At 34.5% G+C, this 24,854-nt stretch overlaps 5 protein-coding genes across 6 annotated transcripts; 3 read left to right on the top strand and 2 right to left on the bottom strand.

The window, feature by feature from the left end:
* Nucleotides 1-861: 861 nt before the first annotated feature.
* Noi (splicing factor 3a subunit 3 noi) lies at nt 862-2,737 on the bottom strand. The gene is made up of 2 exons (XM_071798092.1): nt 2,368-2,737; nt 862-2,254 (listed from the first exon to the last, which is right to left on the bottom strand). The coding sequence occupies exons 1-2, from the start codon at nt 2,578-2,580 to the stop codon at nt 965-967; spliced, it is 1,503 nt and encodes a 500-aa protein (XP_071654193.1). The 5' UTR covers nt 2,581-2,737; the 3' UTR covers nt 862-964.
* A 3,369-nt stretch (nt 2,738-6,106) lies between these two features.
* Nucleotides 6,107-10,683, top strand: LOC139817898 (uncharacterized). Its single transcript, XM_071786179.1, has 6 exons — nt 6,107-6,429; nt 9,236-9,377; nt 9,469-9,982; nt 10,066-10,297; nt 10,388-10,538; nt 10,658-10,683. Exons 1-6 carry the CDS (start codon nt 6,217-6,219, stop codon nt 10,681-10,683), a joined length of 1,278 nt encoding a protein of 425 aa, XP_071642280.1. The 5' UTR covers nt 6,107-6,216.
* On the top strand, nt 10,612-12,379 carry LOC139809622 (CD180 antigen-like). 2 transcript variants are annotated; one of them, XM_071772648.1, is made up of 3 exons: nt 10,612-10,745; nt 10,823-11,177; nt 11,317-12,379. In XM_071772648.1, the coding sequence occupies exons 1-3, from the start codon at nt 10,736-10,738 to the stop codon at nt 11,594-11,596; spliced, it is 645 nt and encodes a 214-aa protein (XP_071628749.1). In that variant the 5' UTR covers nt 10,612-10,735; the 3' UTR covers nt 11,597-12,379. The 2 variants fall into 2 exon arrangements, with proteins under 2 accessions (XP_071628749.1, XP_071628758.1); XM_071772657.1 differs by having other exon boundaries at nt 10,823-11,171; nt 11,317-12,378.
* Nucleotides 12,380-12,420: 41 nt separating this feature from the next.
* LOC139809616 (transferrin-like) lies at nt 12,421-18,858 on the bottom strand. The gene is made up of 9 exons (XM_071772635.1): nt 18,700-18,858; nt 16,955-17,191; nt 16,138-16,434; nt 15,789-15,949; nt 14,720-14,829; nt 14,176-14,568; nt 13,625-14,094; nt 13,245-13,366; nt 12,421-12,939 (listed from the first exon to the last, which is right to left on the bottom strand). Exons 1-9 carry the CDS (start codon nt 18,755-18,757, stop codon nt 12,610-12,612), a joined length of 2,178 nt encoding a protein of 725 aa, XP_071628736.1. The 5' UTR covers nt 18,758-18,858; the 3' UTR covers nt 12,421-12,609.
* Nucleotides 18,859-20,331: 1,473 nt separating this feature from the next.
* Nucleotides 20,332-24,683, top strand: LOC139817875 (modular serine protease-like; the record flags this gene model as incomplete). The annotated part of the gene is made up of 9 exons (XM_071786158.1): nt 20,332-20,546; nt 20,946-21,142; nt 21,283-21,502; nt 21,578-21,697; nt 21,967-22,295; nt 22,420-22,680; nt 22,917-23,348; nt 23,765-24,066; nt 24,326-24,683. Coding segments are annotated over 9 exons (2,181 nt in total), but the record flags the coding sequence as incomplete, so codon positions are not given.
* Nucleotides 24,684-24,854: the final 171 nt, after the last annotated feature.

Here is a 24,854-nt window from a genome sequence, read left to right as displayed (position 1 = left end):
AAACTAGCAACAAAACAAAATAATTTATATAAATTATTTAAAGCATAATTATTCTTAAACTTAATAAGTTCTCAAGCTTTTAATATATTGTTTAAGTAGACGTAATTTTTTTACATTGTAGTTTATTTTCAACGATATATTCAACTTAATTCAAAACGGAATTCTATTTATAATTTTACATATTCCCCATAATATAAAAAACTTTTGACAAATTACATATATAGAAAATATACGTATCAAAATGCACGCGCACATACACACACATACACACACACACATCAAAAAGTATAGCAAATAAAATTAATTATAGCATTCTGAATTCTAATACAAATTATACATTATTTATATATCATGAGCTTGAAAGTATGCTCTTATTGAATGCAATCAAAATTCTTGAATATAGCATTAAATATCCCTTAAAAAAATACTCGTGTCCAAATCAGAAATGTGATTCATATATGTGATAAATGTATTGAAAAGCAGAAATAATAATTTCTGAAAATTTATATATATATATACATATATATATATATATATATATATATATATATATATTCATATATTTTTTTTATAAAAAAGATAATCTCATTTTACATTTGAATAAGTGCCTGAATTTTTACTTCTCAAGAAGATATCCTTTTTTAGATTATTTCTAATTTATATCATTTTACTTTTATTTACAACCTTTTTTGATTTAAAATAATCTGAGAAATAAATCTGAAATAAAATTTCTCTCTATGCAGATGCAAACGCATGCGTAACCGTGTGAATAATATTGCTCTTTAGCTATTTAAATGCAAGTTTCTTTTTTAAGGTACTAACCCAATTTAACAAATTTTAAAGTAATTGGATAAGAAAATATTTCACTCGTGAAATCACTTTAATGGACAAGTGGAATTATAAAAAGATTAGTGATACAGTTAATAATCAAGGATTACAATAAGATCCAACTAAGAAGTACACTTTAGAGCAGACCTTGCCTTTTGAGATCTTCATACGTTTTACGATTTACTACATTGCCAAGCGAATCTTCGAATTCCTCTTCCTGCTCTGGTTGCCAACGTTCGGCTTGTTTCTGCGCCTTGAGTTTTTCCCACAGAGCAAGAGCGTCTTCGATCTGAGTGACATTAGCAAAGTGCGCTGTATTCGGTATGCCAAGACAACGCATGCCGTGCGCGTGCCTCCATTCCGCGAAGTGTCTCTGGAATGCTTTCGGGCCTTTATAAGTAAAGTTTCCACAAATCTCGCAGTTGTAACTGATATTTAAACCGTGCAGCTTGTACAACCAGTAAGGTATGGGCTTTCCGTCCCAGCCCAAAGGTAAATTCTTCGGATTATACGGAACCTCATTATCGTCCTCTTCTTCCGATTCGCTCGCGCTTGCTTCTGCATCAGAGTCTCCCCTTTCACCCTCGGTTCTCGCCTGTTTCCTCTGTACGTTTTCCTTCGTAGCCAGTCGTTGACTAGACACTAATTCAGCGAGCTTGTATACGTGAGCTTCGAGTCGTGCAATCTCCTTTTGCTTCTCGGAATCCTTGCTCTTAGCTGACTTCCCCTTTCGATTCTTGGCTAATAGGTTGGGATCTAGGGAGGCTTCACCTTTTGTACTGAAAAGTCTTTGCGCCCGTTCCTCGAGAGTACCTCCGCATTTGAGGCCTAATGCCATCAAAGCCGATTTTAATCTGTCTAAACCGAGAGATGCTAATTCTTCCCACGACGAGAACGCAGACAGCTCCAAATGTGCCCCTACGTGAGTCAGAGCACTTCCAGTTTCTTTAGGCCAACCAGGGAAGGTATTTTTCTCCCACTGAGCTTGAAAATCCTTGTTGGCTTCTTCAACCTCTGTGCTTATATCGAGCAGAGGCCTCATTCTGTTCAGATATTCTGTTAGATACCCTAAAAGGGACTCGACATACCTCTGATACTCTGCGTTCTTTCTCTCTCTAGGAATGTCGAATAAGTGATCAAAAGTCGACAGGTAAGTTATATAATCTATCTTCTCTATCCCCTTAAGATTGATGAATTTTTGATAACACTCGTGAAGATCCAGGTATTTTCCATAACCCTCCTCATCTGTGAACTCGACGAGATTGGACAGTTCTTCGGTCGGATTTTCTCTCATCTTGGCCAACTCCTCAAATTCGACGGACATGGGAACGCTGATCTCGTTAGGATGTCGGCGATAGAATTCTTTTATAGACTTTAAACGCGAATAAAATTCTGAGAATTCATTTGGGCCAGAAAGTGCTTGAACCTGCAAACGATAAACCATGAGATAGAACATATGAAACTCATGAAATGTTAGAAAGGTTAGAATCATTAAAGACATTGTTTTTAATTTATACCTAAAATCTTATATTAACATACCTCTTCTTTTCTCTGTCCGTCCTTGTCCTCATACAAATCCTGCAAATGCATCGTACTGTCCATGAATTGATCCAACAACATTTTCAAGCGATGCTCCGAATTGATGGTCTCGCGGTGTCCCGCTTTTTTGTGCAACATCTCCTTCACCATCGCATCCATCAGCCGCTCCCTTTCTTCGTGATAACGTCGTTGTTGTTCCAATATTGTCTCCATCTCTGGTTTTAAACTCAATTTACTTTGATATATCAACTCAACTCAAAAACACGCTAAGTCAAGACTTATTCTTTCAACAATAAAGGCCCCCTAACCCCCTAACGCCAGTGTCGCCAGTGCTGCGATTTCGAGTTCGAGGTTCGAGTACTTCGAGTTCGAGCCTGTTCGAGCTTCGGCTTCGAGCCCGCGCACCGCGCACGCCGCAGTCCACGTCACGCTAAAGCCCCGGACACACAAATCGACGGAAGACGTAAGACGTAAATCGTAAGGAAATCCACTAATCAGAGTCGACTATTCCCCTCTTCTTCCCTCTTAAAGAGGGAATAGTCGACTCTGATTGGTGGATTTCCTTACGATTTACGTCTTACGTCTTCCGTCGATTTGTGTGTGAAGGCCTTAAGTTGTCGCTTCCCCCTCCACTAGTGCCTCCACTACGCATACAGCGTGACTCGGTCTATCGGTGTGTACTGTGTCGGCAGCGCTCGGTACGCCGAGCGAGAGGGAGAATATCACTCCCTCCTTGTTGGTTTCACTTAGCTCGCGCGATACGAGACACAAGATAAATGCATGACAATTTTACTAATACATTTACGCGAGCGTTACTTCTGTAGTACTTACGATAATTCCTTCGCGTAAACAGGATTTTCCTTCGCGCGTAAACGGGATTTTGTAGTAACTTACGATAACTTACTCCGCGTAAACGAGTGAAATTATCATAACATATAAAGTTATATTACAGAATAAGTAACGCTCGCGTAAACGTAGTAATTGTCATTTTTTATTAATTTTGTAATGCTTTATTTTTAATTCTAATACACCTCTATTCTGTAAATGTTAACGACATCATTTCGTGCTTTGCGCAGGTATGTAACACTGTAGCAAAGCACGTAAAATATCGTTAGTGTGTACTGACACGTATTATGGAACTTTTCGGAATGGATTCCTATCGAAATTACGCACTGTTTTCCCTAAAAACACAATAGAAATGTATCAGGAAATAACAATTCCGATCGGAATTTATTTCAAAAAGTTCCATAAAACGCACCCTGAGAGAGGCTCCTAAAGCGGTCCGTATCAGACTACGGATTGGGATTGAGATTGGATTGAAATTTAAATCAATCAGAACAGAGAAAACTGATCTCAAGTTTAGTAAACTTTGCTCTGATTGGTCAAATTTCAATCCAATCTCAATCCCAATCCGTAGTCTGATACGGGCATAGGCTCGCTATTTTACCGCTCGTGATTGGTTCCGCCATGGTGTTGCACATCCAATGAAAGTAAGGACCAGTCTGTCCAGACTCTTATAAAAAGGACTCTCGCTAGGGATAGAATATAAGTAAATAGTGCGCTCCCTGGACTGCGCTTCGAAAACTTTACTCGAGTGCGCACACCGCGTCATTATATTTTTGTTTTATATTTACTAAAAGTTTACTAAACAAGGACAGAACGACGCTGGTGTGCACCCGAGTAAAGTTTTCGAACGCAACCCTGAATGCAGGTCATTAAAAAAAAAAAAAAAGAATATATTTTTTGGAGAAACGTTTTCATTGGTTACCTTCCACGGTACTTCATTTCCGATTCGTTTCTCCCTCGACAACCATGGGATTCAACCCTAATTATTAAACTTTCCGCCACGTGTTCTCGTAACTTACACTTACACGTGCTACTTCTTCACCTGCTTCACCCAGTCTTCCACTAGCTGCCGAGCTGCACTCGTGTTTGTGGTATATTTCGCTCGTCGACGAAGATATCTTTATATTATTATAATCAAGGAGGATTCTATATAAATATAGAAATTAAAACAAGGTACATATTTATTTTTTAATTAAGTTATACTACAAGAAAGTGTCATATATCGAATGGGTATTTTGAATTTTATCATTTAGATTTTTAAATACAGTGTGTTCGTCGTAAATCGCATTATATTTCCGCATTGTGTGTGAATTAAACATTAAACCATTAGAATTGGAATAGTAGATGTTAATATCGAATTTCAATTTTAAGATTTTAAAACCAGCCAATAAAATAATTGTACAACATTTTACTTAAAATAATCCTAAGTTAACGCAGCTAGTACGCACGTGTGCTACGATTTTTCATACTAATTCGCACGCGATCTAATAAATTTTGCTGGCAATGCATCATATAGTACGTAAAATTTATAATAATTTAATTACTATATCCATATGAGTTTGCACGAAAAATTGCAAAAAATAACAAAAAATAAATTAATGTCGAAACCAAGGCCATAACAGTTTTTAAATAATTTTAAAGAAATATTTAAACTTGACTATTCAAATTGGCTGAAATTAGCATGCTCAGAGATCACCGAGATATAAATTTAATGTAGTATATATTAATTGGTGTGTGCATTTACTGCCATATATAAGCTACGTATATATAGGCCTGCTGTTCTTTTCAGCTGAACTTGCACGCACAGTTCATATTTTCTTCTTTTTCTTTCCAACTTGAAAAGAAAGAGAGGAAAGATGAACCGTGCAAGAAGTTTAGCTTAAAAGAAGCCTTTTGTAATACTCCATTGAGATGGAACATTATAGAAAAGTATGGAACAGGCATTGCGAAATGCGACGCAGTATAAATACATACAGTAGGGATCGTCACATGACCGCCGCTATTTTCTCTGTAGGATAGGGGGTTGTAAGAGAGAAAGAGAGAGAAGTATCTTTCTCTTTGGGCCTAAGCAGAATGGCTGTCTTGGCAGTGTTTTATGCCTTAATTAAGTCTTTGTCTTATGTAACGCACAATACTGTACAGCCATTCTGCTTAGCTTAGGCCCTTTGTCATACATACAAGCCGTCATATTCTCTATAGCCTCTGATGTAGGATATACCAATCATGCGCACTGGAAATTGACGACCACTAAAAAAGTTCAGTGTCTCTACTGTATTGTAAGGCCCATGCACATAACAAAGTTAGTTTTAATCGTAAGGCCGTAAGAAAATAGACCAATCACACTCGATTATTTTTCAAGCGCGAGGAGAATAATCGACTGTGATTGGTTTATTTTTTTACAGCCTTACGATTATGACTAAAACTTTATTACGTGCAATGGCCTTTATTATACTGTGATTATGCGGTGTATATTTTTGACTAACATATATATTTTTTAATTCATCAAGTTATTGTAATCACTCATATTCAATTATTCATAAATTTATAATAATTATTTATATTTCAGTTAAAAGAACAGAGCTAATTTCAATGTCCTATTAATTAAGATTACTATCTAAAATTAGTATGAATTTTATTATAATACACACAAAATCATCTTTACTTTCTAATAAATATAAAAACATATAAAATTCACTCGTTACTAATTTTAAGAATTATTGTTCATTATTGTTAAATGCCATTTTTTAAATATTTTGATTATACTATACGTGCTAATTATTGTTTGGCTTACAAATAGCGTTTGTATGATACAAATAAAAATAATGTTACTTTCAGTTTGTTAGCATGCTGACAGCATAAAAGCAAGCAAGAACTCACAATTAGATATACATTTTACAGTATAATTGTAATAAATATATTATATTACAATATAGCATTTTAACATATACCTATGCTAAGAACAACTCAAGATTATTACACTCCGTATCTTTAATTTTTTTTTAGATGGAGAATTTGGCATCCTATCATTCGATCGATAAAGTAGTAGCAGGTGAGGATCGTGTTAACTTTATCTATCAATATGTAAAGGATAGCGATGGCTGGGTTAAAGAGTATAACTATATGAATACTCCGAGCATAATGAAAACTTATGAAAGGATAATCGGACCACCTACCAATTTTCCTAATTATGGAGATTTTTTAAGTACATTTGTCATGGTATGTATATTTCTTGATATCTGTTATGCTTTTTAACCCGTTGAGGTCACATGGGGCCCAGTGGACCCCAGGCTTTTTTTTTTCTTAAAAGTATACTATTTTGAGAGTAAAATGCACAAAATTTTTTTGCTTTATCTCAAAAAATTTTGATGAATATTTTTGTGAAAAAAGTCAAATTTCTCGAAAACAAATTTTTTTTCTCGCGTTTTTTCAACATAAAATTTTTTTTAAAATTATTGGATTATTAATAGGCCAGTCATATTAGACTAATTTAGGGGGGTAATCTTCCAATCACTCTTTTCAGGTTGCAACCACCATGAATCGCTTTGATTTAAGGTGCTGTAAGTGGGAGTAATTTTGCTTCGCATAATTAATGCGCATTAAAAAGTTATTAACAATATTATCAACAAAAAACGCGATTTTTTTTATTTTTTCTCAAATATCTCGAAAACTAAGCAAGATAGGGTAACTAACTATACGTACCTTTTTTGTAGAGCGTAAAATTATCTACAATAATGATCTGAACAACATTTATCGTCAAGTCAGTCGTTTAGCTTGCACGCGCTGTCAAAGTCCGAGACTCGGATCTCGAAAACCCTTGATTTCATCGTTTTTTGATGTTGCGTCGGTGATTTTTTTCAGTCATTTAAAATGGAATTAAAAATTCCCAAAAAATCACACATTATCTGAGAACTACAAAGAATACTTTTCAGGGTGTAACTGATTTTTTAGACCTTTTTTCTTTAGTTTGTAGCTATGTAAGCAAAAAATTTTGATTTTTTGGACTACCCTTAGTTTTTCGCTGTTTTCAGGCCTTAGAATTTATTTGAGACGAATTTTATCGTATGCATCTTGTTGTGGACGAAATTTGCAACAAAAAAGGACCCTTGTATTTTTTTCGTACGACAAACGCTGATTTTTTTATTGACGCGCAAAGTTATCCAATATTGCGTACAGGTCGGATAACGCTTGTTTTACACTAAAATAATTACTTTTTATTAAAATTTACGTAATTTTTCGCATTATTATTAAACCATATTGCAAAGCCGTTTTCAACACATTCTCTCATGTTTACTTATTTATTAACAAATTGTTTATTTAAAAATTATTATAAACAATTAAAAAAACATGTTATATTTGTTGTACTCGTCGTCTTATTTCAACTCAAAAAATGTTTTTAAAAAATTTATTCATGTTATTTATAACATTTATTCAAACATACAGTGCATCTTTTGACTATTTTTCGTACCATCTCTGATCCAATGGTGCGTTTTTTGTGGTTTTTCCAGTAGGCCTAATCCACAAGCATTGAATATATGTCCTTTCACCACCAAGATCAAGAAGCTGAGCAAAACGAGGCAGAAAAGGACGAAAGTGACATAGAAGATATTGTAATTCAAGCTGAGCCTATGAATACTGAGAATTGAAATAATTATTCAAGACGCGGATGTTAATTTTCATCAACATCTGCGTGTTGGATAGTTTTAGTATCCAAGGAATATCCAAATGATTATCACATCAAAAGAACATATTTTCAATGCTTGTGGATTAGGCCTACTGGGGAAACCACAGAAAAAAAACGCCCCATTAACTTTACCTTAGAGGTGGTGTGGAAAATAGTCAAAAGATGCACTGTCTGTATGTTTGAATAAATGTTATAAATAATATGAATAAATTTTTTAAAAACATTTTTCGAGTTGATATGAGACAACGAGTACAACGATTATAACATGTTTTTTTAATTGTTTATAATAATTTTTAAATAAACAATTTGTTAATAAATAAGTAAACATGAGAGAATGTGTTGAAAACGGCTTTGCAATATGGTTTAATAATAATGCAAAAAATTACGTAAATTTTAATAAAAAATAATTATTTTAGTGTAAAACAAGCGTTATCCGACCTATGCGCAATATTAGATAACTTTGCGCGTCAATAAAAAAATCAGCGTTCGTCGTACGAAGAAAATACTAAAATACAAGGGTCCTTTTTTGTTGCAAATTTCGTCTACAACAAGATGCATACGATAAAATTCTCAAATAAATTCTAAGGTCTGAAAACAGCGAAAAACTAAGAGTAGTCCAAAAAATCAAAACTTTTTGCTTACATAGCTACAAACTAAAGAAAAAGGGTCTAAAAAATCGGTTACACCTTGAAAAGTATTCTTTGTAGTTCTCAGATGATGTGTGATTTTTTGGGAATTTTTAATTCCATTTTAAATTACTGAAAAAAATCACCGACGCAACATCAAAAAAACGATGAAATCGAGGGTTTTTGAGATCCAAGTCTCGGACTTTGACGGCGCGTGCAAGCTAAACGACTGACTTGACGATAAATGTTGTTCAGATTATTATTGTAGATAATTTTACGCTCTACAAAAAAGGTACGTATAGTTAGTTACCCTATCTTGCTTAGTTTTCGAGATATTTAAGAAAAAATAAAAAAAATCGCGTTTTTAAATGATAATATTGTTAATAACTTTTTAATGCGCATTAATTATGCGAAGCAAAATTAATCCCACTCACAGCACCTTAAATCAAAGCGATTCATGGTGGTTGCCACCTGAAAAGAGTAATTGAAAGGTTCGATGTCTAATCTGACTGGCCTACAAGAGGAAATCATAAATTAATTCCAGTTCAAGGTTTGAGTCGATACATCAAAAAGAACGCAAATGGAAACTGTTGTGGGGTCCATTGGACCCCATGTGACCTCTACGTTATTTTTAGGAGGTGTGACCTCAACGGGTTAAAAAGTAATTATAATCTATAATTTTATACTACAATATTTTCTTGATTTTTTAATATAGAGAACCAATGGTTTCGACATCTCGACATCTCCATGGCAGTCGAAACCTATAACAAGCTCATATGACAATCCACCACCGCCACCATCACCACCACCACCATCACTACCACAAGATGATAGCCACATGTATTGTAATTATCTTGGTATGTAACATTTATAATTGATAAATAAGATATTGTTAAAGAAGATACATTTATGTTTAAGAAAGATTATAATTAATTTTCTATTTTGAAGATCTCGAGTTTCATGAAGCCGTATATCCAGTCAGAGTCTCTATATATGAAGTATATAATCCTGGGTATGTAACCAAAATTTGGGCTCAAGGTAAACAACAGTATCCAGATGACATAACTCTCACTAAGAAGAAAGAGTGGGAGAACAATCAATGGTTTCTATTATGGAGTGGACCACCTCAGAATGCAGTTCCTTTGACATCGCGGATATTTTCGCCGCCTTTAAAGTTCTGTGACTTCAAAACCAAAATACTCAGACTACAATTTATGTACAGCCACTGGGACTATTCCACACACCTAGATGCTGTGGAGCTAATTGGCACATCAGAATTAGTCCTACCTAAAAGTCCTATACTGAATTTGACTAATCTGTTAAAAAGTATTAATTGCAAGTATCCTTGCCATGGGGACAGCCATAATTTAACACCTGGATATAGTCATGATCATGATGCTGCACACTTGGATATAATTCATCTGCAAAAAAATTTCTCAAAATATTGCGTTATTTGTAAAAGGTATAATAATCATCATAATATTTAATCTTTCTTTATTATTCTTTTAATAATAAAAATAAATTTTTTAAATATGTTATTTGCAGCAATACAGCAAAGAGTTTTAACAAGAGCAAGTTCGGGCACAAGCAAATTTCACAGGAAATAGATGTAGTGGCATGTTCTGAGCAGAGATATAGGAACCCATTTATTAAGAGAGGCATTTATAGGAACCATTTCTTACGACATCATCCAAATTATGCAAAGTTAATAAAAGATATCGAACTCTATTCGAATGAATCCAAAGAGCAATCATGTAGCAGTTTTTCTACGCTTTCTGTAAGTATTCGAAGAAATCTATTTCTCGTAAGTCGTACCAATATTTATTACAATATAATTTCATGTATTAATTTTTTTTTATCTTTACAGGATGAAATAGTATTAATAATATTAAAAAACTTGGATATAAGGTCGTTGTGCCGTTTGAGCCAAGTAAATAAAGGCTTCAATATTTTAACACGAGATCCTCTTCTCTTTAAATGTTTAAATTTACGAAATTTGCGCTATACGAATTCTATTTGTATTCACAATGTTTTATTTTACTTTGCATTTAGATGTAAATATTTACAACAATTAGATCTTACATCAAGCAACATTTCTGTTAAGCACTTCAAAAAATTTGTCAACATTTGTGGCAAGGGTTTAACGCACTTACGATTAAGTAACTGCCAATTTGTTAACAACTCGGTTCTTTTAAAAATTTCCATAACATGCAAAATGTTGAAAGGTATGTACATAAATAAATATAATATTTAAGATTACACTGTAAATTGTGTATGATTAATACATATATTTTTTTTTTAGTATTGGATCTCAGTTTTTCTGATCATTCAAAATACCAACCATTAGAATTTTCGTGTCTCGAAAATCTAGAATTTCTAGAGGATTTAAACCTTAGAGGGATAGATATAGCAACTGAAACTCTTTGCAAAATATTGCAAAAAAATCGCCGGATGCGTAACTTAAATTTGAGAACATTTAGCGGCCGATCACCATCAACGTCTTACGAAGATCGAGATGCAGTTGCAATACAATTGAGAAATTCGTGTCCAGACTTGGAAATAATAGATTTAACGGGCTGTGGTATTACCTCGCGAGGTATTAAGGCCCTCGCTGAGTGCAAGAATTTACGAAAACTGAACATTTCATATACGTACGTGTGAGTTACATTTTCTTTTAAATATATTATTATATTCTTTATCAAAATTTGCATGTTTACATCTCTTGCAAACATCATGAAACATTGGTTTTTTTTCCTTTGCGGAAACCATAATAATAGAGTATGGCTTTTGTTACAGTAATTATTTTGGCGGAACCGATCAGCTTAGTTTACGTAGATTGTTTTCCTCTTGTCAACTCCTGGAAGAAGTCAATTTGTTGGGTCTTAATGGCAACTTCGGCGAACCACTGATGCTGTGTAAAAACTTAAAACACTTATACTTGGATGTACCTACCGAGGACGCCAATAATTTCGCAATTTTCGAGCAATGTCCTAAATTGCAAACGATCTTTTTTTCGGACAATGGCCCTTTCATTGCCCAGGCGAAAGAAAAATACCCACATTGGATATGGACTTGATGGACTGGTGGGATCCAAGGCGTGTTTAAAACTCGCGCTCTTTTTGAACGCGCAGTGGTGGGGACTCCAGAAGATAATAATTGTTTAAGTTACTGTTACATTTAAAAATATTTAAAAACAGAGAAAGATGCATAAAATAAAAATGTTAAATGACGCGCATATATATATTGTTACGCTCGCCGAGCGTTAGCCACTCTCTCGCTCTTGCACACACTCGCGACGCGCACTCCGGCACTCGCTCAATAAATAAGGCTCGTTATTATATAAAAAGGAGCTCGTTTAATGAAGATTCGTTTATACACGGAGCTCGGGTTAACACGTCCGATCGTGACGGAAACCCGGAGCGAAATCTGACAGACGTAATTATCAATAACACAGCCGTCACTAAGGACGATTCGCGACTTCTCGCTACGGGGCGACCCGCATGAGCGCACGGAACGGGCGTACAGCACGGGCGTAACAATATATATATATATATATATATATATATATATCAATGTATGTATGCATAAAGATTGTGACATATTTTAAAATTGCTATTAAAATCTAATAAAGTGTTATTTTAATATAAATATAATTTATGTAAATTATTATTTAATTAACAGCATTTGATACATTAAGTTTTATACATTTAGTTTTATACATTAAGAGAGAACATAATTAAAATTTTTTATCTACAAATATATAATAAAATTAAATAACATTTAATAAAATTTAATTTATGATACTACACTATAACAGTCTAAAAAAAATTTTGCAAAATACGATAGAAAAGTAGTATATATTGCAAAAGGATTAAGTGACGTAAATAAAAATTCAGTGAATATAGAAAAGTAATAATAATGTTTTATTCTAATCTCCAAAATAAGGAAATATGGTAGTGGTGCTTTTATTTAAAAAAAGGTCAATAAAAAGTTGGTCAACGCTTAGCCATCCATTATACTTAAAAGTACATATGGCAATTGTATATTACGTAAATATTGTAAATATTGGAATTAACAATGCAGAGAAAATTAGCGTACGTGACTGGAAAGAAGGTGATAAAGTGCGACTAGGCCTACAAAAATGAAATTAGCGGTGACCGCGAAAGAGTCATTCGAGCACTCCTCGACGTGACTGAAAAGCTCTTTATAGGCAAGCACTGTTTTCTTCATCGACGATGAGGAAACCAAACCCGACGAGGAATCTTTGAAGAGAAGATCTCTTGTGTCGTTGAATGGCCCGAACATGTGAATTGGTCTTCGAGCTTTTACACGATATCCTAGCCAATCTTCCATTTTTAATAAGGCTAGAATAGTATCCGTTCTAGAAATTTGCACGCTATCCTTCCTACGACCAACGATCTGGAAGAACATTGCGATTTATTCGATTTGTGCAAAGAAATGTTAAACATTTAATGCTTACATTATATAGTCTTTTAGCGTTTTGAAATTGATATTTCTGTTTTTTGTTCTACATCAGCATATTTTTCATTGTTTTCGTTATATAAGTTTTTTACATGTAATTAATTATAATTAAAATATCTTATAGCACAATTACTGTGTATTAATAATATTAAGGATTTTTAACAGAAATATTTAATTTCTTAATTAAACACGATGACGTAGTTTAATTTAAAAATTAAATAATTTCTAAGAAAGTTATTTACCTCACTGTCGATTGTTACCGATAGTGCGCAGAACTCGTCAACAGTAAACCCTGGATTTTGGGCCAAACTTCCATTTTTGCACAAAACACGGTACATATTTGAATCGATGGCGAAGTAGTCGACTGTATAACAAAAATATAATAATTACCAACTATCAAATAAAAAAAATGTTAAGAATAGTGCACGACGCGTTTAAATTCAAGTTAGAGATATTTTTCATAATTACGAGTAAAAAGTTATATAATAATAAACTTAAGAAAAGATGTTTCCATTAATATATGAAAATGAAAAATTGACAGATTAAAAGCACATTTTGTAAAATACTGATCTTTGAAATTAAATGGTAATAGATGATTTCTTAAACTTTTATATACATTTACCATAGAGAATATTCGCCTTCTCGACAAACGCAATGTCGCCGGCTCCTTCAATAAGGCATCGCATGGCCCCTCTGTCACCGTAATAGTGATTAGTTTCGTTCCCTGCGCAGGATGTATTATTTTGATGTCTGCAAGCCGAGCAAAGCTTGGACGCTATGTCCGAGGGGACGGCGGTGCTCGAGTGGTCGGAATCTTCGATTCCGGGGGTACAAGCGCCCGACAGCAGGTCGGACACCAACGATGGATAGTCGCAGGATTTAGACGAAATGATATCGTTTGTTCTAGCCGTGTTGATGAAACTCAACCAGGTGAGTCCGCCGTATTCAGGGAAACATGCTGTTTTATCCTTTAAATCGTGAAAGCTCTTTATGGGGTAATCGTCGCCTCTGGGCTCACGCACCACCGCGAGTGTCACACTATTCTTATCATTATCAGTTTCGCTGTATAGAACCGTTGACATGTCGTAAACCCTGCAAGCAAAATGTAAGAAAAACGTCAAATAATTTTAATGTTGCTCAAAGTTTCGTCGATACTTGAAATTTTCTGCTTACGTTCGTGCCAGATAACCGTAATTAGAATCAATGACCATGATATCCGTTCGATTTTCTTGTATATCGCGGAAGCATTGAAACGTGGAATTTGACTTCATGCAAGAAATGCTCGGTGCCACACCAAGAGCCTTCGCCGCTTTCGCCACCCATTTGCACTTGTTGGTCTCCAGATCGCTGATTGTGCACCAACGAATGTGTTTGCCGCAAGTTTGAATATTGTCGATATCAACGATTCTTCCCTTGCTCAAGTACGTAGCTATGGACATTTTCTCGGTTATCTCGGAGGCCCAACTGTCATCTTGTATAATACTGTCTAAAGTAATTAGCCAAAGTTCGGTATGAGGAGGTTTCAGCCATGTCAACAATTTAGACTTTAGAGACTCTGCGATGTCGCTGAAAAAAGGGAATTATATAATTAAGATATATATATTCAAGTGGATTATTTCAAAAAGAGACCTAAATAACTTATATAATTTTCAGAATTATATTTTCGGGAAATAAAAGGAAAAATTTTTCTCATTGATCTTCGTTGCTGTTTGCTTACTTTCTAGCTACAACAACGCTCCACGGTTGTTTGAGCCAGGCGCAAGGATTTTCAGTGGATAAAGGAAGAACGGTGCCGCTTGGACATAAAAACTGATACGATTCATTTCTCTGAAACATAATAATTAATTAATATAAAGCATAAAGAGAAGACTCAATATAAATAATTAATAATTGTTATACACGTTGATTCTAGGAGAATTGCTGTAATCGTTTCTTAAGGACGTTCACCGGCAAAATCGTTTTCTTAGAAATTTTCTTAAACTTTCAGTATATGTTTAATTAAACGCGTTTTATACGTAGGCGTTTTATTCAATGCCCCTTTCGGTACTAAAATTTGAGATATTCAGCTTCAAAGTTCCGATTTTTAACACAGGATCCCTATGTTGAGCTCTCTCGACACGTTTATACGTAGGCGTTTTATTCAATGCCCCTTTCGGTACTAAAATTTGAGATATTCAGCTTCAAAGTTCCGATTTTTAACACATCAGGATCCCTATGTTGAGCTCTCTCGACACGGACATTTTAATGAATAATAAGTACAGTTTTCTTAGAATTTTTTTGAAAAAATAGTATAAGATGCCTCATATTATTAGTAACGTATGACAATAAAGTTTGATATAGCAAGCGGTATTTATTTTTGAGAAATAGTCGTCTAAAGAACACTATCGGACATAATTTTCGTCTGCTCGGAGGCAGGGAGAGGGAGAGATCACTGCGAGACTTGACAACGTTGCTACCGCTGCGACATATAGGTTAAGTAGAGAACGTCAAGATCTTATGGGCAACGTTATTTAAATCAAGTTATTTAATCTTTTTTCTTTATGATCCATTATTATTTACTTTTAGAATGCTCAATAGACAAGTAGGACGTACTCATTTATGATTGGTATTGGAGAAATGGAAACGGAACAAAAATTTGCCAGATCGAGTAAAACTGCGCGGCTAGACGAGTTTCAGACTTTTGCGCACGGAAGTAGTTGTCAACCATATCATTACTCCGTGCGTCTGAGTTGAGCACAACTGCCACCGGAGAACGTCCTTAAATGAAGATAAAGTATCTCACTTACTTTGAGGTAATTCTGAACGTAGTTGAGTGCTGCGTATGCCACTTTACCTTTACCACGAGCTAGACATTGCAAAGCTCCGATATGTCCATGATGATCCATATTATCATAACTGCAAGTTACCTCGTTGTCACAAAGAGCACACAGTTCTGGATATTTCTTCTCTGAAAAATATATTATTTATTGATTATACACTTTTTCAAAATAGTGCAATTTTTATTCTTGAATTTATGTATGTTACCTTTAAAATATCTTGAAGTCATCTTTTTTTAAGCAAAAATTTGTAATAGATAATAATTGATATACTTAAGGTAAGGAAAATAAGTTTATTTTAATATGTAAATCGACTTACTTAGTTCTTGATCGACGGCGCTATCAGCAGCCCATTCGCCCGGCCTACAAGCTTTTCCAAAGAAATTTTTAAGATTTATGATCTCGTTTTCGATAGCGGTTACATCATCCTGACATTGCAGAGGGTTCACTGAGTTTTCAAAGTTCTTGAGAATATAATCATTCCACCATTGAGATTGGCTAAAACCAGGATGGCAAAAGCCACTATCTTTCAAATTTTTTAGACGTTCACCAGGGAGTATGTTTTGCTGCGTCAAATCTACGGGGACCACTGCCACCGTTTGGAATTCAAATTCCTCTGTAGAAGTTAAATTATGTTTATAACACATATATTTTTTTTATCAAGATGTGCAATAACATAACCCAAACTTAGATTTTTGCCAATAATAAAGAAAATATCGTAATAGTTATTTTAATACTCAATTTAATGCTCAATAATAAGAAATTATTAAAAAATACAAAATTCAGAATTTTTTGGCTTTAATTTTTAGTCAGTTTCAGAGGAGACTGTTAATGATAATTTGTAGTTCCAAAAAAGTAGTAGATATTTTAAAAACATTTAAGGAATATGTTTTAATTTTTATTACTTATATATTTTAAGTTTGAACTAATTTTAAAATTCTTAATTTTACTCGATAAAACTCTTTACGCATTGATCTCTAGTAATTTAATTTTTACTATTAATTTTAATTTTTTTATTTATTATGAATTAAATTTAAGTTGCTTTCTTTGTCTATATGTATATAACTAATGACGTCGCGCCTATAAATAATAACTTTTTATTATATACATTTTTCTATAAGTTTTTGAAAGACTACCTTCCTGCCTATCTTTATGCCTCAGTTGAAGAATGGGTTGTATGTGAGATGAATAGAATTGATGCGTCAACAACAATTCTTCTGCATTAAAGACACCGAAATCAGCTTGGCCTTCAGCTAAGCGGATAGCGCACTCGGCGTTGTCCTGCACTTGCAAACATGACACTTCGCTGTCTCCTCGTTGTAAACTGTAGCACGCAGACTCGCTTACTGTATCGAGGGGTGCGCAGAATTTGTCTGAAAAATCGCGAATCGATCGACATAGAATAACTCATTTACCAATAACAGTTACCAATGAGATTTATCAGCTTTTGATAATGTCGCTCATTAGAAACCATCAAAATATAAGCTATGAAAGAAAAAAACAGAGAAAGACAGAGAAATAATTTAATTAGGTAATTTAACTAGGTAACGTATTAAAAATGATAAAAATATAATAATGGCGAAATGTCCTTTATTTTCTAATATTTTACATTTTAAATGCTTATCATATTTTTATCGACGATTTGATCGAAGTTTACTTCAAGTTCTCTTTAATCAAGATAATTCATAGAGTGTTATCACTATCTCGAATATTTGATCTTATGCGTTTACCGAATTCAAGTTTAATTTTGGCCGTTTATGATGCATCAAGAGATAAAAATTTAATGAAACTCTCGAAAAGTGTGATAGTAAAGTAAATGATATAATATAAAATAAATATGATATAAAAAACGGCGGTTAAACATAAATACGAAATAAATACAGATTAACTCTATAGAGTTAATATTCATATTACTTTATACAGCAATATGGGTATATCCATATAAAATAATGCTGTAAATTGTAATCCTTTTAAACACATTGCCTAGATGCCTTACATAATATCTTTACTTAATAATATCAGTATACATTTATAACATAAAATAACAACTGTAATATATTTTATATCGGCAAGACTATATTACGTCAATTGCAATCAAGTAATTTGATCATTCTCAAGATATCTGCTTATCTGATGCTTGATAATGTCTAATAATGCAAAGAATAAGCGTTATCATAAATTTCTGACTCAAACTTCTAAAAAATTAATCACATTTTAAATGTTCACGCTGTCACGCATCTTAACTGGACACAAAAACGTATCTATTAAGTATAAATTTTTAAAATTTATCTTTTTAATAAGGATTAAAGAATTCTTTTTTAGAATCGCTGTTCAGAATCATTTGTAACTTTCAAATATTTACAAATACAAAAATTTCTTAGCTATTTTATATAAAAATAATGTATAAAATAGTAAAAATAGTTAATTAATTTATACATATTCAAAAAAATTAATGTAATACTCTATCTCATCTATAATATATTTTTTATTGTTCAAAACTGTAACTTGTTTAAAAAATTATAGATATATATATTTTTCATGATTCTACTATGAGCACTATTGATTGATTTCGTTATCAATACGTAACAAATCGGACTTTGCCACGGCATATGAAGCTTAAGATACGCATTTTAAAATGGTATGCTTTTTGATTTGCAGAATATTCCCGGAAAAATGCAGTAAAAACTAAACCCGTATATTTAATATTACATATACTTAATAATATTATTACAAGTACCATTAAAAAGTTTTATTAAATTAATTGATAATAAAAACATGACACTCATCATATAACTACACAGTTTCTGCATTTTTAATTTTGCGCGTAGATAGATAATAAAATATGGTAAATAGATAATTTTGATAAAATAAATTTACTTACATTTATATTGCGCACGTGCAGCGGCAACGAGCAGAATTACCCAAACGAGATTCCTCATTGCTGATCTGGAGGCAATATCCAGTGAGAGTTTGATACGAACTGAAATGATTGAACCGTTTTTCAACGTGAACTGCAAAAGAGGAACTAGGTGTGCCTCTTCACACGAACCGAGTGATAAGAAGCCTCCGATAACGAACGCACACGCCCTATACATACATATACCGCTGTATTATTATCGCCATTTCTGTGTAACCATGTTGTCCTATCCTTCAGGGATCGGATTATTGGCGCAAACCATCGATTGTAGAAACAGCGTATTCATCACAGGTTTATTTCGGACGATTTGTATTTCAGGATAAAGTCTCCGATAAAATTCTACATGTAATTTTGTAATAAATACGACATAAATTTGTAAATAAATTATAATACATTTGTATAATTATGCATAAATAAGTTTAAAAAAGTTAAGTTAAATAAATTAGGAGAAACTCTTATGTTACACTAATCGGAAGTTTGAGTTGTGATTATGTACGTGGGCGCAAATATGTGATTTAAATCATTGTCACACACACACACACACACACACACACACACACACACACACACACACACACACACAATCTCCATCTTCTTATTTTTGAATCTATTATTAAGGCACATTTTCTTTCCCAGGAGTTCTTCGTAACTATCTTTCCTATCATTGACATTTCTTTAATGACGTCATGACGAAAGATGTTAAATCGTTAATGACGAATATTCCAAGATGCGCAACAACGAATTACTCGCTTATCTGCAGATGACGATAGCTTTCCATGAAAGTAGTGGGTCTATTGATGACTAAACGCCAACACTTCTACGAGGATGAAACGTTTGTTAGTTTTTTTAATTTGAGTCTGTAAATTCTACTGAGATTTCTGATACAAAGAAAACAAATATTGATCTTATACGTTTTTAAGATTTATTTGTACCAAGAGGTATAATTTTTAGTTGACAATACACACAACTTTTCAACAGTCAATAAATATTGTAGGGCTTTATTTGATCAATAAATAAAAGATAGATCAGCTAAACTTGAGAGCACATGTATCTATGTACACAAAACGAAATTCTGAAGGATTTAGAGCATAAGTTAAATTTGTAACTCACTTGAATTATAAAATAATATCTTATTCTACTCTGATTCCGAACCTTTTCGTTATCGTCCGAAAGAAAATGATCAACGCAAAACCCATTTTTATTGGAAACACAACGTGTAACACAATACTTTACAATCTGCACCCTTTTGTTTTCGATAATAGGGAAACGGCATTCATACGGTATTCTATTGTGACTGGACGAACAAAATATGCAATTTCCCGTACTGCTATAAAAATTATGCACGGACGAGTGTCAGAATAATTTGTCAAATAACTACGAGTATATATAGAGCCGATAGCTAAGTTCGCTTAATTCTGCGTTTTGTGAGAAGAATAATTTCAATTTTTAGAAATAGTAATTACTCTTTATAGGGATGATTGCATTGACGACACTAATTATAACGATGCTCGGTACGTTTGCATACAATAAAGTGGACCGTAGTGATTATATTGAGGATATTTAATCTCTATGTCAGAGGGTACATTGTGAACGTGCGCGGTGAACGTAGTCGCGACGAGGATCATTAATATTCGCGAGTTTGCAGGATTTAATAGGATATACGTTACCACAAAAGAGAATAACCAAGTGTATTCATCATTGACATTTATTTGCGTGGACGGCACCGTGATGCCATTAGCGAACGTTTGCGATGGTATCCCTCATTGTCCGGACTCGTCGGACGAAGTCGGAACACTGTGTCGTCACGTTGTGTAAGAAGATATTTCCCGTTAACTTTCGCCATTAGTCACTAAACAAGGAATGTCGCAAAGAACCGGATATTCTTCCTAACTGAAGATAAAATAGTTAAAGCACAGATAAAGCTTCCTTTTTTTTTTACTTAATTATGATTACATTCTAATACTTGAGAAAAGTCTTAAATACTTTTTGCATATTTGACTTTTTATTCCAACGTTGTGGCGTTCTTCTGCTAAAACATTTTTATCTGCGAAGAAAAAATGCAAGTCTACATATATGCAAATCAATCTCCACACACACGCGCGCGTGCGCGCAAGCATAATATTCTTCTCAATGCAATTAATAAAATATGCTGGTAACTCGAATAATCGTTAAGGAATATTCTGTATTATTGTATTAACTCGTTTTTGCAGATGTCCCACGCATATGTACAGATGCAATTACGGTGCCTGCGTGAGTCGCGCGGCACGATGCGACGGTCTGGCGGATTGCGTGGACGCCAGCGACGAGATCGCTTGCGATCGAGATGCTAACGACGTTTGCTCCGACAGGGATTTTCAGTGTTCCACTGTTAATCAAGAGTGCATACCTTTCGCCGAGGTGTGCAATGGTCTGTAATCGTTAGATTAATTTTGACGACGATTTAATGCAAAATTGCATGAGCCGGTACAAGGTCACGCAACGTAAGGACAAGTGTACTCGTTTGAACTTGGAAATTTTTATCTCTGTGTTCTCTCCGCTTTTTATCAGGCTATAAAGATTGCTCGGACGGGAGCGATGAGAATGCGACGATCTGCCGCGAATATACGTGTCCCGAGCACACGTTCCGTTGTGCGTACGGAGGCTGCGTTCATCAGGAAGTGGCCTGCGACGGTGTGAAGGATTGCGTCGACGGCACCGACGAAGACTCGAGCACGTGCGCGGCTGTCGATTGTCAGGATCAAGAAGAATGTTCACAATACGAGTGCCGGTTGGTTAAGGAATTTTATTTCTTCTTGATTAACAATTGTTAGTTAAAATTCCGACGGTTTATTTCTTACTTTAGAGACCAAGAATTCGCATGCGAGAATAGACGGCAGTGCCTACCAATAGCTAAAGTGTGTGACGGTACTCGGCACTGCGCAGACGCATCTGATGAGAGCGCGAAATTGTGCGAAGCACGTGAGTACGTATGCCGAGTATGATTCACGATCGAGTAATTTAATTTTCTCCGTAATTTAATTTTATAGTAAGAGAAATTTTACAACTGGTTCTAGGAGATCGACTAATATTTCATCAAAAATTAAATATTTTTATTAGTATCCGTTATCTTATTCAAATAACGAGAATTTCTTCGCGAAACATCCATTTCCAGCATTTTCAGAGTACGAAAAAATTACTGCTCGCGCGAGATTATACGCAATAAAGATCACCGATTGTTCTTTATCTTTACAGATGTCCTGAAAATTGGTTCCGCTGCGCTTACGGCGGATGCATTCGGTCGGAGCTGAAATGTAACTCTCGACTTAATTGCCACGATTGGAGCGACGAGGACGAGTCTCTGTGCGGGATAACGCTGCCCGAAGGTGCCTGCCGATTGCCCGCCGCGAAAGCGGGCACCCATTATAGCGTGAGCGGATGCTCTGGATGTCGGCCGGGCGAGGTTGTTCCCGAGCTCACGCGCCTCGATTACGCCTGCGACGTCGAAGGCACCTTGCAAGGTGCCAGTGAAATTTATTGTCAGAATAACCGCTGGTTTCCCGGTATTCCGAGTTGTACCTTCAGTAAGTACCTAACATTCTTCCCACGAGGACCACCGGTGTTCTAGGACGGAATGAGACTCTTTTTATCTATAAATTGTCCAAATAAATTATTAACTTACGATTGATCGTGTGCAACATATTTCAGGCAATGAAACGGAAGGAATAACGTGCCCGGCGCTGTCCGAGACACATGATGCGATTAAACGATGCGAGGCGATGTGGGGTCCTCACGAGGGGTGGCTGCCTTGCGACCGGCCCCTCCCGGTTGGCACGCGGGTTTTCCTCGAATGTCCTGCGTTTTACGAGCGTAGCAAAGGATCGTCCAGTGTTATGTGCCTTTACGACGGCACGTGGAGTCAATCGCTTCTGAGTTGTACTCCTATCTGCGGGATGAGGGACTCTACAGGTTTGACAATTGACGGGTTGTCATACTTATGGAATTAATTAATCAGAATCGTTCAACCGCTTCGTTAGAATCGTCGTAGTTGGAAGAAATACACGAAGAGTTTTAGAAGTTTTTAATATGTCCTTTGTTCTTTTTTATCGTTATAGCGCAAATATTTTTCTTATCAATATAAAACGGCATTTGTTAGTAAATCTTTAAATTTATTTAACTTGTACAAGAAATGTTAACATTCTTAGCGGCAGCATTGATCGTAAAGGGGTGGCGCGTCGAAGAGGAAGAGACATTGCCATGGCAAGCCACCCTCTTTTCGCACGAAGATGGTCAATGGAGATTCTTTTGCGGCGGTACGTTGATCGGAGAACGCGTTGTGTTAACTGCCGGTCACTGCGTTTGGAAGACCGCGGCGGACACGATGCGCGTCGCTTTAGGGACTCTCTCGAGTGATTTAAGTCAAGTAGGAGAAAATGCGCAGGTGATCGACGTGGAAAGTATCGAGCTGCAGAACGCGTATCAAGATCACGAGAGTAACTACGGCTCGGACATCGCGTTGCTGATTTTAAAGAGAGCTGCGACTATCAACTCGGTTGTTGGGCCAGTTTGCGTTCCTTGGCATTCCGATGAAACATTACTGGAATACCAGCGAAACGGTGGACTTGGATTAGTTGCCGGTAAGTTTAAATTTTGCATTAAAAATCTAGATAGAGTTAGAGAATAAAGTTCGAGAAAATTGAATGTTTTTACTTAGAGAAAACAAGGTTATTAGATAATATAATTATCAAATTTTTTATTTGATACGTTTAATAAATTCTTTATATTTCTTCATTTTATTTTATACACATACTGCTTAATATAATATAGACAATTATTATTGTTTCTTAAAAGAAAAAAGAAAAAATATTAATATTTTTTTCTGAAGCTAATATTCTTACTTTTATTGTACTATACTCGTGTGTTGCTTGAAAATAAAATATTCAGTAAATTTGAAAACCACTAATATAAAACTTAAAAATCAAGTTATTAACTATTTGTTTAACAACAAATATAGATTTCCTTAACAATTCCTAAAATTTAAGAAATTTTTCAGGCATGGGGCTGACGGAGAATGACACATTTAGTCCAGTTTTGAGGGTAACTACGATGAAAATTATTTATGACGACGAGTGTCGTCAAAACCAGAACAGAGATTTTCGAAAATATTTAACTTACACTTCCTTCTGCGCTGGATGGGCGAATGGTACTGGGGTATGTAATGGAGACAGCGGCGGGGGTTTGGTGCTTCAGCGGCCGAATTCTAGTATTTGGGAAGTTCACGGAGTTGTTTCCGTGAGTCCACGGAGATTGGGCACCAATGTATGTGATCCGAACTTTTATGCTGTCTTTACGAAGGTACATTAACATAAATATATTCATAAATTTATATCAATAAATATATTAAAAGCGATCTGTAATATATTTATAACTTTATTATCTGCAAACTATATTCTATTCTCTTAAGTGAAGTCTGTCAATGTTTTTTGTTATATTTCCTATAATATTTCTTTGTTCGCGATAATTGCCATTCATTATATTAATGGATTGTGTTATTTATAATATTAATAGATTATGTTATTTAAAATACTAATAGATTATATTTTTTTTATTACAGGTTTCTATGTACACCAATTGGATTCATGAGATTATCGAGAGCATACCTATAATCGGCCTATCTGATTTGAATCAACAACCAAACAGGGATAACATCGTTGTTTGATGAATAATAAACTAAATTAATTTCAATTGTAATATGTATGTAAATAAAATTAAACTATAAATGTGTGTACGTGTTTATTATACATATAATATATATTAAAATATATATATGTATAGAAAAATTTCATTATTTGTATAAATTATTGATGCAACCACATATCGATAAATTAAATTCCGTTTCTATTAATATTATCCCCTATTTTATTTCCTTTCCTCGAAAACAAAAGAATAATTTCCCTCGAACATAAAGCAGACATGAGTAGCATGAATATTGACAATATGTCAAAACAGAAATAAGATTTACAATTTTATTTATTTAATTAAAAGATATTAATTAAAGACATGCATCTTTAAATAATTCTTAAATAATTCTAATTGGTGAAAATCTCTTTTTAGTAGTATAATAGGCGTTATAATTCCGTGCG

This window comes from Temnothorax longispinosus, chromosome 1 (assembly GCF_030848805.1).
Source record: "Temnothorax longispinosus isolate EJ_2023e chromosome 1, Tlon_JGU_v1, whole genome shotgun sequence".
Classification (NCBI taxonomy): domain Eukaryota; kingdom Metazoa; phylum Arthropoda; class Insecta; order Hymenoptera; family Formicidae; genus Temnothorax; species Temnothorax longispinosus.
The sequence above is the reverse complement of the archived record's forward strand: the minus strand, read 5'-3'. Positions and strand labels throughout refer to the sequence as shown.

Bases quoted from the DNA above. Each gene is read 5' to 3' on its own strand.
- LOC139809616 (XM_071772635.1), bottom strand. From the start codon at position 18,757: ATGAGGAATCTCGTTTGGGTAATTCTGCTCGTTGCCGCTGCACGTGCG. The intron at 17,192-18,699 runs GTAAGTAAATTT...GCGATTTTTCAG, and splicing joins TGCACGTGCGCAATATAAAT to ACAAATTCTGCGCACCCCTC. The intron at 14,569-14,719 runs GTAAGCAAACAG...CCCTTTTTTCAG, and splicing joins AGCGTTGTTGTAGCTAGAAA to CGACATCGCAGAGTCTCTAA.
- LOC139817898 (XM_071786179.1), top strand. From the start codon at position 6,217: ATGGAGAATTTGGCATCCTATCATTCGATCGATAAAGTAGTAGCAGGT. The intron at 9,983-10,065 runs GTATAATAATCA...TGTTATTTGCAG, and splicing joins TATTGCGTTATTTGTAAAAG to CAATACAGCAAAGAGTTTTA. The intron at 10,539-10,657 runs GTATTCACAATG...ATTTGTGGCAAG, and splicing joins GCGCTATACGAATTCTATTT to GGTTTAACGCACTTACGATT.
- LOC139809622 (XM_071772648.1), top strand. The intron at 11,178-11,316 runs GTGAGTTACATT...CTTTTGTTACAG, and splicing joins AACATTTCATATACGTACGT to TAATTATTTTGGCGGAACCG.
- Noi (XM_071798092.1), bottom strand. From the start codon at position 2,580: ATGGAGACAATATTGGAACAACAACGACGTTATCACGAAGAAAGGGAG. The intron at 2,255-2,367 runs GTATGTTAATAT...TATCGTTTGCAG, and splicing joins ACGGACAGAGAAAAGAAGAG to GTTCAAGCACTTTCTGGCCC.